Source organism: Parathielavia appendiculata, assembly GCF_033297405.1.
Source record: "Parathielavia appendiculata strain CBS 731.68 unplaced genomic scaffold N657scaffold_3, whole genome shotgun sequence".
Classification (NCBI taxonomy): domain Eukaryota; kingdom Fungi; phylum Ascomycota; class Sordariomycetes; order Sordariales; family Chaetomiaceae; genus Parathielavia; species Parathielavia appendiculata.
The window spans coordinates 181,278-197,297 of NW_026944222.1; the positions used below are offsets into that span (position 1 = coordinate 181,278).

Consider the following 16,020-nt stretch of genomic DNA (forward strand, 5'->3'; position numbering starts at 1 on the left):
AACCAACAGCTTACCAATTCAACGCGGATATGGCATTCGTTGCCAAGCGCCCGCTTCCATCTGCCTTGCAGGCCCTCCTCGCGTCAAGAACGGATCCAGCTTCATGTCCACTCAGGGCGGGCTGGAACGGCAACAGGGGCTAATGGAGCTGTTGACAAGGGGCTCTCAAGCCGAGTGCCTCTTTTCGCCAATCATACCAAGCACATGGCAATTCCATCTGCGTCATTGCTTGCTCAAGGTTCACATCCCAGCAAGCTCAATTCTGCGAGAGCTGCGAACGCGTGGTCGCTCGGCCCCACCAGTCAACAATTCTGCTCCCCAGAACACCGAACGCCAATCTACAAGATGCGCTGTCGCAGCCTCGGATTGTGGAAGTAGATAGCGTGGGATTCCTCTCTTTTTGCTCGCCCTCTTTCCAGCGACGCTCTGCTTCTATCTTGCCTCTCCGCTCTTGAAAAATACGACACTGCTGTTCATCTCCCATCAATCCGTACCCGAACTCGGTACGCACAGAGGCAGCCGAGGCCTCCTGCAACACAGCACCATGCGCCTCTATCTCTTGCCCATCTCAACGAGGCGCACCCTTCTCTACTGCCAGCGGCTCGACGCGCCGACCTCGGGAAAGCAGACCTGGTCCGACTGGCTCCAGGCCAAGGCCGCCCGCACATGGTCCGGCTGGGAGAAGAAGGAGTCTGGCTGGCAGAAGCAGGTAGTCAGCTACGGTAACCAGGTGCTGCGCCGAATTCCCTACGAGGAATGGGGGCTCAAATCGGTGCCCCCGCTGTCGCAGCGCCGCATGCAGGTCGAGCTGAACGGCAATGAGAAGGTCGAGGTTGTCTACCCCAAGACCCTGCTGGCCATGGACAGGGTGCCCAAGCTACTGCGCTTGCTGGCGACCGAGAGGCAGGCGCTACACAAGAGGAGACTGGTCTGGTGTTTTATTGGCATGCCTATCACGGCGCCCGTTGCGCTCCTCCCTGTGTACGTCCGCGATTCCAACATATTGACGGGCTATGGGCTAACATGTCTGGCGTGAAGCGTTCCCAATATACCCTTCTTTTACTTGGTTTACCGCGCCTGGTCGCACTGGCGAGCGCTATCCGGCGGGAAACACATACAGTTTCTTCTCGACAACAACCTCCTCGCCCTGGCCCCGTCCCCCGTCCTTGACGAGGTGTATGCCCAACAGAAAGAGCTCCTGCCTTCCAGTCCGAAACCGACAATAATGGACTCAAATGAGAAAGTCGTCACCGACTCCGACCCCCTCAACTCGCCGAACGGCGCGCAGAATCCAGACGGCGAGACAATGCTGCTGTCGCAGGCCAAGGGCAAGGAGATGACCCAGGCACTAGACCTGCCCCAACTCGAGGTTGAGCTCGAGCGGGCCATATGGCAGGTTGAGACGGCCATCAAGAAGCGCAATGCCGAGGTGGCTGCCAAGGCTGCGCAGCAAACGCCCAGCGACGACGAAGAAAAGTCGCAATGAACCCAACGATGAACGATGTATGATAACGAGTTTTGGGAACCTACAGGAGACGGGCAGCGATAGATGGGACGGTGTTCTCTGGTTTTCCTTCCTTCGGCGCGGCGGATAGCGGGCGGCTTAGACTCATTCGATTGGGCTCGACTCACTCAACCCGCACAGAAACAAGTTTCCTTGTCGCCCCTCCGCTCCCCACCACCGTGACCGCTCCGCAAAGTTACCCCGCTGCCCAAGCCGAAGGAGAGTCATCCACCATCACCTTCCCGCCAGCGGCCTCCCACCCGCTACACCACCACCGGCCCAGCTCCCGAAGGCACTAACGAGCCCATGGGCCAGCCCCAGGCCCACAACCACCACCACGACAACAAGCATCCGCCGCAGGGTACCACCACCGGAACCCTGAGCCCGCCACGCCCTATCCTCTCGCAACTGGACTGGATCCAGACGAGCCTCCAAACGGCCCTCTTCAAAGCTATCAAACCCGCAGCCGGCACCGGCCCAAGCAGTGTCACCCCTACCACGTTCTCCGGTCCCTTGCCAGTCTAGCATCGCTGGACCGAATTTCGATCCGCTTCCCTTCCGGTTGTCCATCATGAGCAAGGCGCTATCCCTCCCCCCAACTTCTTCGTCTCCAGCTTCAGTTCCGGTTTCATCCCCGCCCGGCCCTCCATACTCTGCGTCTGTGTCTGCCAGGGGGTTGGTGATGGTGAGGTCGGCTTCCCACCGACCGTTATCAACATCACCGCTGCTGGTGCCGCTATCCCCCTTTCTATTAAGAGGTTGATGACTACAGTCTGCTATTGCTCCTCCTGCTGCTGCCCCTCTAGCGGCGTCAAGATGTGGCTGCTGATGTTGTTCGGGTAGGTATCGGAAGTCGGGAAAGCTGCGGTCACAATGATGGTAATGATGGTGTTGCTCTCGCTCCTGCAGCCGCAGCACCTCGGACCTCCGCCATGCCGTGGCTGCTTTCTGGCGCAGTAGCCGCTGCGTCGGGCTGTCGTGGGCGAGGAGCCGCGCGTATCGCTGCTGGGTCCTGTTGGCGGGGCTGCTGCTGGGTTTGAGGAGCGTTGGTCTTATTCTGTTGTTAGTGGTGTTGCTGGGCGGCGGTGGTACTGCTGCCGCTGTCGTCCTGGGCCGGTGGTGGCGCTGGGTGGTTCGGAGATGAATGGAAGGCGTGTTTGGGTTGAGAGGAGACGGGGTGAGCGGGGTGTAGCGCCGGTTTTCTAGCTGGTGTTGTACCGGCTGTGGTGTGGTGAAGGGGGCCATTGTTGGCTTGTTGCTGGGTGCGCGTACCTGGGAGGTGGTTTAGGATCAGGGCACCGCGTGCGGGACCTATCTACAATTAGTTCTGGGGGCTTGAATATGCTGAAGAGGATCTTCTTATTTTGTGTGCTAGTCTCAGCCGTAAGCAGTTGGCACGGAGGGTGAAACGGGCACAGGTGCAAGTCCCGCGCCACCGCGAGGAATGTACAACGACCCGAATATGCAACTGTGACGAGGCGGGCCTCAAACCGCCACCAGCCATACCTCTTCATGTTGCTCTTCGGATGGTTGCTGATTGTGTTGTGTCTGTCAGACAAAAGGGGGAGATTGCTGCCATACTCCGTAACGGAGGTGAGGTACCTCGGACGACTACACCAAGAGATTGAAGCGAGTTGTAGACTTTGTACGGATTACGGCGGATATCTCGATTTGGTCACACAAGATGGCCCGTCTTGTTCCAGCAATTACACGACAACACCAACCGTCACACATCAGTACTTGTTCCTTCCAGCTACGACGGGCCTGGGTATGAGCTGCCTGCATGATGGAGCACTTGCACGACTGTGAGCTCAGGTAAGATATCCATCGAATGTATTGAGTACTTGCATCTCGAACCTAGGCCAGAGATCGTTGGTGATGATAACAAGCACTTAATTTGAAATAGTCTCTCATCAGAGCAATTGATGACTTGGATCAAGAGTGCCTGGACGTCTCTGTTGTCGCCTGTCAGACGATTAGGGCGATGTCAGGCTCGCCAGTAAAACGTCGGATACTCAATTGAAAGAGTAATAGGTATCGCCAGTCAATGGGCTGACTTTTGGTTTACCTATCCGTTTATCCCGCCATTGTTCTCATCCCATTGAGCTGCATGCTCGCCGTACTCCAACAACTCCCAGACCCAACCCATGTGTTAGACCAGCCCACCAAGTCCCCGTGCCGCCGTGAGCCTCTATAGATCGGCAACTAGCAATTGCACAAGTTGTCCGACGCCTCTCTCCAGCTGAGGAGCTGAGAATTTCTGAGGTGAGGCGATGCAACGTGGACAAAACACCCAACAGGAAACATTAAACGGAAGGCCCTTAGGCCTGTCGTTGAATATCACACCACGGCGGGATACTAGCAAGAAAATCCATCGCTCGCTCATGATCTTGTCAACTGGCGTTGGCTTCCTCGGAGCGCGAACCCCCGGGCAAGAATGGGCCTATCAAACCGACCGAAAAGAAGTACCAGGGCATCAAGAAAGCGAGCCGTGGCCAGCATGTATAGCCGACCTATCGGGGATAGACAAACCCTTCGGCCTCAGTGCCCCGGAAAAGCCACTATGACGCCGACTGAGAAGTTGATGCCGCCTCGTCCAGGATCTGAGCAGCCTCGTCGGTACGGGGCCTTTTGGAGCGGCGGCTCTCGTCGGCTTCCAGGGACTCTTTGGCTTCTTTCAGCTCGACTTCGAGCTCGTCCAGGCGCCTTTTGAGCATGTTCTCTCTCCGGTGGCTCTCTTCAAGCTCCTTCTGAAGGTGCGCTTGCGACTCGGTCAAGGCACTCAACTGAGCCCGTAGCTGCTCCTCAGCCTCCGACTTGCTCTGTTCTTGTGCCTGCCTGTTCACCTCCTCTTGCTCGAGCTGCTGGATCCTACCCCTGTACAGTTCCTGGATCACTTCCAGCTCACTGACCCGCGTCTTCAGGCTTGCGTTGGTAGCGAGCAGCTGCTCGTGGGTCTGCGGCATGTCGAGTCGGTCGCCGTTCAACGGGGATGGAGCGCGACCATCCGGTCCGCCAAAACCAGACAGCTGTTGGGCCTGGAATTGGTCGTCGATGTTTTGGTATATGGGAGCCAAATGCGAAGCATACAGATTGGGCGTGCCGGTTCGCGAGATGGGGGAGTTGGTGTCGTCCATGGCGCCGTTGGCGGATTTTTGCGAGGTCCTACGGGCTCCAGCTGCCCCATTGAGAGCCCCAAGGTCTGCGCCGTTCAAATCTCCCGTCTGCGAAAGGCCAGGGTGTTGCTGGGCCTGCGCCTGGGTGCCATTAGCTCTGCAGCGCAAGTATCCGGATTGAAAAAGCCCACCTTTTTCTGCTTGGCAAGATCTGGCCTCATAGTCTTCACGCGATTGCGGCTCTTGATGACATCTGTCTTGAGCGAGATCGGCCTCGGACGGCCATGGAGCTTGAGGAAGAGGCCGCAGGCGTTGCAGAGGACGGCGCCCGTCTCGTCACGTCGCCATAGCGGAGTGGTGTGTGTACCACAGTTCTGACAGGTGGGCTGCGAAGTCGCACGATCATGGTTAGCCATCGTTGCCATTGTGTCGTGCTGCGATGTGTCGCAGAGTGGCCGTATGCTCAATGTAAGTGAAGCCGAGAGATTAGGATGAAATCTTATCTCGATAACGCACGAACGACTGGCGCCATGATAACAGGATAGATCAGAGAATTTTAGGAAGGACGTGGGGCTCAGGCCAGTAATGCGGCCTGTGAGTGAACGGCCCCACCAGACTTGTTCAGAGCCAGCGAGCCAAGGACCAATTGGAAGCAAGCAAGGTGTCTGTCAAGTCGCAGCCACCGGGCACTTGTCGTGTCGGACTCGACGAGTTCTTGCAATGGGTTGAGGCAGAGAACGGAAGATCGGGATGCTCACGTACCAAATTTCCGCCAGGTGCAGGCGCGGTACTTGCATGTGACGTCCCCGACGCAGGATACATAGCGGGCGCGATAGCGATAGGCCTATGAGACGTCAGTCGAGAACAGGTCGAGAGTCCGGAGTGCATGGCTAAAGGTCGAGCCACAGCGTATTCGCATGACTAGGACAAGCGCAAGAAGCCCAAGCCCGGTCAGGGGAATCATCGAGCGGTGACCTAGGGTATTTTGCGCATTCGTTCTACCTGCCTCTCAAGCATCGATTGGGAAAGCCGGCACTGACCTTGATTGTTGTGGGTCCGATGATGGGCTACCAGCAGAAACCGCCGAGATGCCGGCTAGAGAATGTGCGAGGTTCTGAGCTGTTGAAGTCTGAGTCGCTTCTGAGCTGTCTCTGGAGAGGGACTCGGCTTCAAGTGTCGTCGCCATTGAAAGCACTTGAGGATCGTCCTCCATCTTCGGTTCCCCCATAGTAAAATCGCCGTGCAGCGTCAACGCTGCCTCGGCCTGAGGAAGATCGGGCGATTGTATTGGAGCCAGTTTGATGGCGCGACAGAGTATGGTGAAGGATGGCGACTACTACGGTGGCAGAGACGCGGTCGGCCAAGCACAGTCGGAGCGCAAACGTGTCGGAAATTGAACGAGGTTAGCACCAATGTTCAGCCGATTCGATCGCGGAGCGGAATAGTGCGAATGATTCAATGGCGCAAGAAACGAGGGTAGTTGATCGTTCGGCGGAAACAAGCGATTCGAAAGTGGAGGGCAGGACCCGAACAAAGAGCAGGCGGATTCCTCCCTAGGGCCTAACACAATGTAAAGATTAACCGCCAACTTCTGCAAGCCACGCGCAGCCGCAAAATTGATGTGCTCTTTGGAGGAAAGAACTGGAAAGGTCAAATGCCCTTGGCGTTCAAATGTGATGGGTAAGAGGAAGACAAACCTGAGCGAGCTGGCGCGAGGAAGAAGTTCAAGCTGAGTAGGAGGTACGTACTGCCAAAGTTTTAAGTGGGCCAGCATGCCAAGTTCCGATTGGTCAGTACGATGCGTTGCATCACGTTAGTCGAATGACAACAGCGACACCATTGAAACATCCCTTGCCTCTTGAAAGTGCTGCATAGGTATGAGCAAGGCCTGAACGAGAGTGAACGGACAATTGAATCGACTATAAACTAGGCACCTAAGTTCAGGAAGAAACACCATTTGCGTGCAATCAAGAATGAGCCAGGCATGTAAGAAAGACGTTAGTACACAGTAACCTCAGCATTTATCGCAAGATGTGATAAGCGCCCCACTTCTCTGGGTAGCCTGCAAGGTGCTGCTCTCCAAAAATTTCCAGAAAGCCTCAGGTGCTGCAGCATCGACAAGAGAGGATCAAACCTACGCTACTCACGAGACCTGGAATCCAGCAATAACTGGACAAGTCACATACCCATCACCTTCCAACAAGCATAGACACGTTGCCGAAAAGCTATAATGCCGTCAACACACAAAAAGGAGAAGCCGTGGGACACGGACGACATCGACAAGTGGAAGATCGAACCTTTCAAGAAGGAAGAGTCCTCGGGGCCATTCCTTGAAGAATCCTCCTTTATGACCCTCTTCCCGAAGTATCGCGAGCGCTACCTCAAGGACTCATGGCCTCTCGTCACCAAAGCTCTCGATAAGCACGGCATCTCTGCTACGTTGGATCTCGTTGAGGGATCCATGACGGTCAAGACAACAAGAAAGGTATGCGCTCGTCCCACAGGTCCGATCGCCGCGGCTGCTGATTCCCTGTCGTAGACATTCGACCCCGCGGCGATCCTCAATGCACGCGACCTGATCAAGTTGCTGGCTCGGTCGGTACCAGCACCGCAGGCCATCAAAATCCTGGAGGACGGCATGGCGTGCGACATCATCAAGATCCGGAACATGGTGCGGAACAAGGAGCGGTTCGTCAAGAGGCGGCAACGGATATTGGGGCAGAATGGCACAAGTGAGTCGGCATTTCTTGGCCAGTACAACGCCAGCGGCTAACGGGAAACAGCACTGAAAGCGCTCGAGTTGCTCACTCAAACCTACATCTTGGTTCACGGCAACACAGTGTCGGTAATGGGGCCGTACAAGGGGCTAAAGGAGGTCAGAAGGGTGGTCGAGGACACGATGCAGAACGTCCACCCGATCTACATGATCAAGGAGCTGATGTGAGTGCAAATTGCTCGGCTTGTTAATGGGCAAGCCGCTGACACGGAGCAGGATCAAACGGGAGCTCGCCAAGGACCCGGCGCTGGCACACGAAGATTGGAGCCGATACCTGCCCAACTTCAAGAAGCGGACGCTGTCCAAGCGGCGGACGCCGTACAAGGTCACGGACAAGTCCAAGAAGCCGTACACGCCGTTCCCGCCGGCGCCCGAGAAGAGCAAGGTGGACATGCAGATCGAGAGCGGCGAGTACTTTCTGGGCAAGGAGGCCAAGCAGCGGGCCGCCGAGGCGGAGCGCGCCGAGAAGGCCAAGCAGAAGAAGGAGGAGAAGAAGCGGGAGCGCGAGCGCGAGTACGTGCCGCCAGAGGAAAGCGCGGGCAAGTCCAAGAAGAGGAAGACGACGCACGACTGAGGTGGCGTAGATGGTGGTGCTGGACAAGAGGAGTACCCGCCAATTTCGGTCTTGCAATCGTGATACCCAGGTCAGGCAAATGTTTGACCCGGTGCAGTGCAAGGCGTCCGGCATGGCCTATTCCGCCGCGATGCTGGGCCGGAGCTGGGCAGGGGTTCAGATTGACCCGGAAATGGATCGGTGGATTATTAATGGGCACGCCGTGCCGGCGGATGGGCCGAGGCACGAGCGTCATCGGCCTCCGCTCGTGCGGGGAGGCGGGGCGGTTCCGGTCAACAGCCATACTCAGCAACTGAGCCCTTCTCAGCTTCACCAGTGTTATAAATAGCTGGCTGTCGACAAGTTTATGAACATACGACATATTACTGGAGCCATATAGCGGAATCAAGCCAATACCAGATCACAACCCATCACCATGCCGTACTCGATCACAGTGAAAAAGACCGAGGGCAAGCCCGGCCAAGTTTACTACCCGTGAGCTCTCCCAAATCCCTGAATGTGTAACCTTCACTTCATTAATTAACAACGCCTTTGCAGCCTCCAACTCAACACCATCCCCCTCCCTACCCCCGGCCCAAACCAGCTGCTCATCAAACTCTCCGCTGCCGCCCTCAACCACCGCGACCTGTTCATCCGTCAGTATCTCTACCCAGGCATCTCCTTCACCAACCCTTTATTCGCTGACGGCTACGGCATCGTCACTTCCCTGGGCCCATCCTGCTCCCCATTTACCCACGCCCTACTCAACAAACCGGTGCTGCTTAACCCTACCCGCGGATGGGATTCCGCCCCCGAGGGGCCCGAGAACCTAGCCAAGGACTTCTGCATCCTCGGCGCGTCGGCGGGTACCGAGGTTGGCACGGGTCAGGAGTGGGTTGTTGTCGGCGAGGACGAGATCGTGCCCGCGCCGGAGCATCTAGGTCCTGCCGAGGGCGCTGCGCTGCCGCTTGTGGGTGTTACTGCGTGGCGAGCGCTGGTGGGCAAGAGCGGGAATGCGGAGGCAGGGAGGAATTTGCTGGTTACGGGAATTGGGGGAGGGGTAGCGGTCATGGTGCTACTGTTTGCTGTTGCGAGGGGGTGCAGGGTTTTTGTGACGAGCGGGGATGAGGGTAAGATTGAGAGGGCGGTTCGGTTGGGGGCGGTAGGTGGGGTGAATTATAGGGAGGCTGGGTGGGAGAAGAAGTTGAAGGGAATGTTACCTCCGGAGAGGCCGTGTTTGGATGCGGTGATTGATGGGGCCGGTGGGGAGGTGGTGAGCAAGACGGTGAGGTTGCTGAAGCCGGGGGGGGTGATCTCGTGTTATGGCATGACAGTCGGACCCAAGATGGACTGGGTGATACAGGCGACGCTGAATAACGTGGAGCTGAGAGGCACGACGATGGGGTCCAAGAAGGAATTCAAAGAGATGGTTGAATTCGTGAGGGAGCACAAGATTCGGCCGGTAGTGAGCCGTGTGGTCAGGGGGCTGGATAATCTCGAGGAGATCGAGAGCCTGTTTGAGGATATGAAGGCTGGGCGGCAGTTTGGCAAGCTTGTGATTCAGATTGATGCCGAGGCGGATTCGTCCTCCAAGTTGTAGGCACGCGCGGCAGTTGGGCCGAGTTCAGAATGGCTACTGAGGGATTAGGTATGAAGAACGGGAAATGCTGATCTACCAAGCAGTCAAAGCCCCCTTCTCGTCAGTGCTCGTCCAAGCCAGGCAAATCCTCTGATTCCATGGTCACGGAATCATCTCCTCCAGTATCCGACAGAGATAGTCGAGTAATCAGGTCGAACTCGGACGCGCCACCTGGACTTTGAGCCGCGTGAAGTCTCGCCGTAACAGCCAGCAAGCTTGGTCCCGGGGCTGCATGCTGTCCATCTCCACACGATCTCGCGTGTCGTTCACAGCAGAGACCCGAGAGCACTCAGCATCTCGCCGTTCCAGGTAGCAGCCAACTTGTCTCCGACCGGCGACAGAAAAGCTGTCTGGTAAGTGTGTCTGTTTTATTCATGCGACAGGGTGGCCGCACCAGGTTCTGGACTAGCCTTGCCTCTGCCGCTACTGCATCGAAGTTGGCAGTAGACGCCACCTGTGCGGAGCAAGGAATTCGGTGAATATGGTGCCCTAGACGTACTGGAACACGAGAGTAACATGCGGTATGAGGCCCGAGGGGCAGGCCTGCGGGGTTGGACGAGGTATGCCGTCTTGATGGTCTGGAGGTCGCCCCTTGGTTGAGAGGCTCAGCAGTCAATATAATGTCAAGAGGAGCGGCCTACCTACAATGACCCGGCCGTGACCCGTCTTTCATCCCAACTAATTACCTGCCACCGTTCTTTCCAGGCTCACAGCCGCCCTATATGTATTAGGTCTACATTCGTCCAGTTATCGGCCGCTCCCACTTAGCCATGGCCAAGTGGGAGGGTTGTGAGGCGGATATTTGCCCTGCTTACGACCGCCATGAACTTCCCGGAGCTCGCCGGTTCGATCCCCAACCGAACCGTCGTCCCATCGAAGTAAAATCCCACTGGGGGGTTTCGTAGCCATTTCCCTCCGCAAAGGGCTCGGTGGTGAGCTTTTTGTATTTTCCTACTCCTAAGTCTCGTTGCCAAAACCTACTGAGCTTTTGGCTGCTGATGCTCGAGGCTTGCCGTGTGCCATCCGACTATCATGATGCTTCCGGCAGACGTGTGCCGCGCTAAAACCCGACCGAAACCACATGTCTGATTCACCAGCCCCAGCCTCCAACAGCCTCACTCCATCCCCTCCATCTCCCCTTCCGTCGGCCTCCTGACACCCTCGAAATGTCCCACCCCACCTCTTAACGAAGCCCCGTCATTCCACACCCACACCCGCACGATCCCCTCGCCAACCTCAGCTGTATCGACCTCAGGCGTGTTCATCATAACCGGCCACCCCTCCTCGCCCTCGTTCTCATCCCGATCCATGACCCACCCAAGCTGACACCTCACCCTACCTTGCCCCTGCCCGTGCCGTTGCCCAGGGCCATCCGGATTCAGATACCGCCTTCCCCACGCAGCAAACGCAGCCGCCAGCTGATCCGCAGTGAACCAGCCTGCCGCCGCCGTCCCAGTCCGATACCCATTCGAACGAAAATTGGAATTAAGATTCCCCAAATCCACACCAACACTCCCCCCCTCCTCGCTAACCTCAACCCCGCCAAAAACAGCCCTCAGCTCCTCCATCGTGGCAATCCGGCTCCCCGCCGGCAGCTGGTGCCGCATGGACAGAATTAGCGCATAGAAGCCGCACTCAAGGTTCGTGCCTGGTGTAGGCAGGCGCGCGTACACTCCGTCAGGAAAGGCCTCCCAGAAGCGGGCGCGGGCGCGGCGGTACGCGGCGTAGCGCGGGAGGGCGGACTTGGAGGGGTCTTGGAGGATGTCTGTTGCTTCGGATACGCGCGCGGGGAGGCTCATTTTTTTTTTCGGCGTTGGTGGGAAAGGTTTTCGATTACCTTATGCTGGATGGGTTGTGCGATTTGTAGTTCGTCCAGTGGTAGTGAGGGAGGAAAATTGGCTGAGTTCGGTTTGGTGAGTTGAAGGTGCCTTATGGGGATGGGATTAAAGCTGGCTGTGGACTGGGTGGGGAGTTCGGATATGGCGCCGACTGTGATTGGGGTACGAACGAAACAACTCATGCTGACAGAGAGGATTGGGATTGTGAAGTTGAAATTGAGTTGGGGCTGCCGAAGCCGGGCATCGATCCGCGTTTAGCCGCCTCGCCGGCCCGGCCCATCGAATCCGATCGGCCGGGGTGGAGCCCGGATGCCGGCTTACCGATTTAACTCGGCCCGGGAAGGATCTGTCCCCGTGTTGGATTGAATTTGCCATCTCCATCCCTCTTCACATTGACAAAAACAACGCGCCATGTGGCCGTTGCGTCATCAACCTTGTCGCGACCTCCGCACCTGCAGGGTTCAGGTAAACCGCAACGCGGCTCGGACCACGTGCATTCAACAGGACTCGGACGTGATAGAACGGGCATGTATGATAAGAGACATTTCTTAGGGGCCAGAAGCACAGTCAGCCTGACCAGGGAAGTGGCTCATGCAGAGTACAGAAACATCGCCATTCCCGTGGATTGGCGGGTTCGGTCCTAACTTAATCCGTACATGCCAGCTCTAATTCCGATGATTGTTCTGTCGCACAAGAACAAGCCAATGAAATGCAAGGTGATTGCTCGGCCGAGACTCTGTGTAACTCGCCCACCCGGAGAAATCTGCGTAGATATTTCCAGGTTTCTAGAAGGTCAATTCATGGAACAGTACGTCCGTACGGCAGCACTCATGCAAGCCTCGCCGCAAACAGGCCAGGGGGCGATGTCAGGTTCCGTGAGAGCTGTTAACAATGGACCCGAAACCTTTTCCTGGTTTCGCTCTACCTGCCCTATTTGGATGCGAATCTCGGAGGTATCTGAGACGCTGTTACGCCGTGTAAGCACGACCCCCCGCTTGACATCTCACCACCACAGTCATGTCACCGCCGAGCAAGCCTTGCGCGCGTCGACATCAGAGCAGGGGAATCATCACCAGGCCTGCACAACACTCAGACGACCGGTCGATGAAGTGAGTGCCGTCGGCAAGGAGTAACCAAGCCTGGCGCGTATATGCACCAACAGTACCAGACACCAGAGCAAAGTGGCCGTTGAACAGACGGAACAAGAATTACAAGCATGAGAGCAACTGTAGCGAATCCCATGTTAATTGAACAAATCCCCAAAAGAAGACCCAGATGCGGGAAAGCGAATGGGCAGCTACTGCCACCCTCTGGCATCGCCCAAGTAAAAACTGCATGACCTGCCAGAGAGCAACTGAAGCCGGTTGGGCCATCCTGCTTGCCCGAGGACATTCCCAGGATCCCCCGCAATCAGCGTGCCCACTCCAGGCTCAGGTAGCAACTCAACTCCCGACCAATGCAGCATGTCCCTGAATGCCTCGTATGCGCCCAAACCACAGCCGATTCCAAGCGCCGCACGAGCCCCTCCACATACACACCACCCCTCATCCCTGATCCCGTCAACAAGAGGCCGTCCTGAGCAAGATTGTCGCTCAAGCCCCTCACATCAGGACGCACTTGGAGCAGCAGCCCGCCTGCGTGTCGTCGTCAGGACCCATGTCGAGCTTGTTCATGCCGGCGCCGTTGTGCGAAAGATGGCTCCCAGGGGATGGCCCGCCCTGGATTTCTCGGTTGTACTTCCTGATCGCCCGGACGACCTCATAGAAAGCCTGCTCGACGTTTGTGTTGGTCTTGGCCGACGTCTCCAGAAACTTGCACTTGAACTCCTCCGCCAGCATTTGGCCCTCTGCAGATACCACTATGGTCAACCAATGAATCAAACATGCATTGTTTGGCTCCGACATACCTTCGACCGAGACCTTACGCTCGTGTGCTAAATCGAGCTTGTTACCCACAACAACCATGGGGAACACGTCCTTGTCCTTGACGCGCAGAATCTGCTGTTGGAAGGTCCTTATCTCTTCAAAGCTCTCTCGCGACGTGATCGAGTAGACGAGGAGGAAACCCTCGCCCGTGCGCATGTACTGCTCCCGCATCGCCGAGTACTCCTCCTGGCCAGCGGTATCTAGGACATCAAGCAGCGCCACCTCGTCGTCGACAATGCACTGCTTCCTGTACGAGTCTGTATGGGACGAACGGGGTCAGTCAGGTTGCTATGCAGAAGCATGCGCAAGGAACGTCGAAAGGGGATGCGCACCCTCGATTGTGGGGTCATATTCGTCGACGAAGTGCGACTGGATCAGCTGGATTGTGAGGCACGACTTGCCGACGCCGCCACCGCCAACCACCACCAGCTTGTATTCTCTCGTAAACTACAACGCGGTCAAGCGCACCCGTCAGTCAGGAAGTTCCATCGGAAGAGGGACGTCGCGCAGGGGCGCGCGAGAACCGACCCGTGTAGCATTGTCACGGCCAGCAGGTGAATTGGTTGGTTGGGTTGTCGGGTGAACAAAACAGACGCAACATACCTTGGCCGCCATCTTGGGACTGTGAACTGACAAGGAGGGAAGGGTGGAGAAAGAACGATTGAACCGTCGGTCAGACCACAGCTGTCAGGCCAGCCGTGATTGAAGCTGTGAGTTCCCCCTGGAAAAGGAGAACAGCTCCCTAGGATGACGAGTTCTCGGGGTCGCTCGGCAACCGTGCACAAGGAGCCGTCCGGTCAATGTTGGCTCGTTGATCGGTAGAAGGGGGGATCCCGGAGGTGGTGATGGTGAGGATACTCGTCTGGATGAAGGAGGTGGTTTTGCGCGACGAGTCGACGACCTGGTTTGAACGGCAAGGGAACACCTCTTTGGGACGTGTGGGGATCGGCGGCCGAATTTCTCTGGAACCGCCCGGGGGGCTGGCTTGCTTGCTCTGGTTTGCGAGGGTCGCAGGGGATTATGGTTGGGTGTTGAGTACTGGGGCGAGCGACGTGTTGTGACCCCCGACAAAGTCAATACGCCGAGGTTGGAGGAGGAAGAAGTACAGCTCAACAGAAGAAGTTCAAGAAGGAGAGCTTCGAGAACGCTGTGAGTCGGCTGGCCAGGGAAGGTCAGTTTCGAAGGCAGGAGCGCAATGAGAGAAGAAAGCACAATGGCCTGGGTTGAAAAGGGGTCCGTGTGCCATTCCGGGGGCAACTGTGGGCTAAGGACTTCCCATTTCTGATTGGCGAATGCGTGGCGCTAGACGGTGAAGAACAAAGGTCCCACGTACCGATGGCCCCCATCGTAGTGGGCCTTATCCGCTTTGGGGGTGATGGCTCAGGTTGGCTGTCCACACAGTGTCTTTCGCACCGTCGGTTTGCGGCAGATATCATTCGAATGAAAAGTTGTCTGATCCAGTCCGGACTGGACTTCTCTACTAGTAGCTTTCTTTGGTATTTGACATTGTCAATGTACAAGCGATGCCAGGAGACGGAAGGCAGCGCAAACACGGACAACCGGCGAGCTCTGTCGGGACACACATTCACCCGCAGTCCCTCCTGCAGCTCCCGAGCTTAACCTCCCCACGTTTCCGGCTCAACTCGCCAATCCCTGCCGTGCTTGATGTGGAAGCTCGATAGGAAGAAAGCAAGCACATCCCTTCCGTGGACATCACGAGGATTTGCAGAGCGGGATTTCACACGACCGAGATAAACATACCTTGCATGCCTGACTCTGTCACAACATGGGAGGCCAAATCTGCCGGAATCAAAGACGCCGTTTGCGATGCCGATCCGGAGGCCCGACTCAGTTTGCCCTTAACTAGGCATGCCAGGCACCGATGCACAAGCGGTCCTGGCCCCGCCTTTCTGCAGGAAGGGCACGTTTTGTGCACGGCTAGCCGCGTGGAGACGCAACCAGAGGCGAGCCGAGCCAAGATGGATGATCCAGAAAGTATGGACAAAGCACACTGCGCGTTCGATGCACGGCGGTGGACAAGGCTGACGACAGCCTCATCGCCTGATGAGAAGACGGGAGGCCATTGGACGCAGGGTTAGCCTCTTGGATGGATGGATCGGCGGGACGCTTACTCTTGACTCAGTACTTCAGGATACACAAGCCGGATGACGGCACTCCCATGCAAGCAATCCCGACGGACTCACCTATCAGTCCAAAATGCAACCAGCCGTTGACTTTCCAGGAGGAATCCGTGCCGCAGCTGAGGTAGAACAGAGACCAGGTCTTGAGTTGTATGTCAAACGCCCCAACCTGTAACTCATCGCTACTGCCATTGCATTGGGATAGAGGACCTCTGGGTGCTGGCTGCGGATACCCCGGACTGATGATTTCCAAGTGAGCGGAGCACTGGAACATGATCCAATCGTGATCACAGACGGGATTGCTCGCATCAGGGCGGCTAACCAATTCCACCTACCGATTCGAACCTCGCCCGCCAATCCGGCAGGGTTGATCAGCGCTCTAGTGTTGCGATGATCGATACAGGGTCGGCTCCATCCAGAGCACGTGTGATGGCCGAACTAACATAAGGTAACTGATCGCTGATCACAGATCACTTGCATAGTGCTATCGGAAATTCCGTGATGAGGTGACCAACTTCATTTTAGATT

At 56.8% G+C, this 16,020-nt stretch overlaps 8 protein-coding genes across 8 annotated transcripts; 3 read left to right on the top strand and 5 right to left on the bottom strand.

Annotated features, from left to right (window-relative positions):
* Nucleotides 1-544: 544 nt before the first annotated feature.
* N657DRAFT_567525 (uncharacterized protein) lies at nt 545-1,486 on the top strand (the record flags this gene model as incomplete). Its single annotated transcript, XM_062788518.1, has 2 exons — nt 545-981; nt 1,039-1,486. The coding sequence occupies 2 exons, from the start codon at nt 545-547 to the stop codon at nt 1,484-1,486; spliced, it is 885 nt and encodes a 294-aa protein (XP_062649233.1).
* Nucleotides 1,487-1,738: 252 nt separating this feature from the next.
* N657DRAFT_678581 (uncharacterized protein) lies at nt 1,739-2,749 on the bottom strand (the record flags this gene model as incomplete). Its single annotated transcript, XM_062796082.1, has 1 exon — nt 1,739-2,749. The coding sequence occupies one exon, from the start codon at nt 2,747-2,749 to the stop codon at nt 1,739-1,741; it is 1,011 nt and encodes a 336-aa protein (XP_062649234.1).
* A 1,316-nt stretch (nt 2,750-4,065) lies between these two features.
* On the bottom strand, nt 4,066-5,036 carry N657DRAFT_567793 (uncharacterized protein; the record flags this gene model as incomplete). The annotated part of the gene is made up of 2 exons (XM_062788542.1): nt 4,066-4,761; nt 4,812-5,036. The coding sequence occupies 2 exons, from the start codon at nt 5,034-5,036 to the stop codon at nt 4,066-4,068; spliced, it is 921 nt and encodes a 306-aa protein (XP_062649235.1).
* A 107-nt stretch (nt 5,037-5,143) lies between these two features.
* On the bottom strand, nt 5,144-5,935 carry N657DRAFT_267170 (uncharacterized protein). Its single transcript, XM_062786522.1, has 2 exons — nt 5,661-5,935; nt 5,144-5,464 (listed from the first exon to the last, which is right to left on the bottom strand). The coding sequence occupies exons 1-2, from the start codon at nt 5,846-5,848 to the stop codon at nt 5,242-5,244; spliced, it is 411 nt and encodes a 136-aa protein (XP_062649236.1). The 5' UTR covers nt 5,849-5,935; the 3' UTR covers nt 5,144-5,241.
* A 915-nt stretch (nt 5,936-6,850) lies between these two features.
* N657DRAFT_568844 (eukaryotic type KH-domain (KH-domain type I)) lies at nt 6,851-7,970 on the top strand (the record flags this gene model as incomplete). The annotated part of the gene is made up of 4 exons (XM_062788617.1): nt 6,851-7,105; nt 7,160-7,352; nt 7,404-7,560; nt 7,613-7,970. 4 exons carry the CDS (start codon nt 6,851-6,853, stop codon nt 7,968-7,970), a joined length of 963 nt encoding a protein of 320 aa, XP_062649237.1.
* A 208-nt stretch (nt 7,971-8,178) lies between these two features.
* Nucleotides 8,179-9,599, top strand: N657DRAFT_267277 (NAD(P)-binding protein). The gene is made up of 2 exons (XM_062786523.1): nt 8,179-8,444; nt 8,508-9,599. The coding sequence occupies exons 1-2, from the start codon at nt 8,386-8,388 to the stop codon at nt 9,547-9,549; spliced, it is 1,101 nt and encodes a 366-aa protein (XP_062649238.1). The 5' UTR covers nt 8,179-8,385; the 3' UTR covers nt 9,550-9,599.
* Nucleotides 9,600-10,703: 1,104 nt separating this feature from the next.
* On the bottom strand, nt 10,704-11,408 carry N657DRAFT_567543 (uncharacterized protein; the record flags this gene model as incomplete). The annotated part of the gene is made up of 1 exon (XM_062788522.1): nt 10,704-11,408. A coding segment is annotated over one exon (705 nt), but the record flags the coding sequence as incomplete, so codon positions are not given.
* Nucleotides 11,409-12,913: 1,505 nt separating this feature from the next.
* On the bottom strand, nt 12,914-14,238 carry N657DRAFT_267424 (ras-domain-containing protein). Its single transcript, XM_062786524.1, has 4 exons — nt 13,955-14,238; nt 13,684-13,798; nt 13,333-13,608; nt 12,914-13,272 (listed from the first exon to the last, which is right to left on the bottom strand). Exons 1-4 carry the CDS (start codon nt 13,964-13,966, stop codon nt 13,028-13,030), a joined length of 648 nt encoding a protein of 215 aa, XP_062649240.1. The 5' UTR covers nt 13,967-14,238; the 3' UTR covers nt 12,914-13,027.
* Between the last annotated feature and the right edge of the window lie 1,782 nt (nt 14,239-16,020).

What these genes read in the sequence shown, in the direction of transcription:
- N657DRAFT_267170 (XM_062786522.1), bottom strand. Translation starts at nt 5,848, where the DNA reads ATGGGGGAACCGAAGATGGAGGACGATCCTCAAGTGCTTTCAATGGCG. An exon ending in TCGGACCCACAACAATCAAG is followed by an intron (nt 5,465 to 5,660) that starts GTCAGTGCCGGC and finishes GACGTCTCATAG; the next exon opens with GCCTATCGCTATCGCGCCCG.
- N657DRAFT_267424 (XM_062786524.1), bottom strand. An exon ending in ATATGACCCCACAATCGAGG is followed by an intron (nt 13,609 to 13,683) that starts GTGCGCATCCCC and finishes CGTCCCATACAG; the next exon opens with ACTCGTACAGGAAGCAGTGC. An exon ending in GCGTAAGGTCTCGGTCGAAG is followed by an intron (nt 13,273 to 13,332) that starts GTATGTCGGAGC and finishes TGGTATCTGCAG; the next exon opens with AGGGCCAAATGCTGGCGGAG.
- N657DRAFT_267277 (XM_062786523.1), top strand. Translation starts at nt 8,386, where the DNA reads ATGCCGTACTCGATCACAGTGAAAAAGACCGAGGGCAAGCCCGGCCAA. An exon ending in CCCGGCCAAGTTTACTACCC is followed by an intron (nt 8,445 to 8,507) that starts GTGAGCTCTCCC and finishes ACGCCTTTGCAG; the next exon opens with CCTCCAACTCAACACCATCC.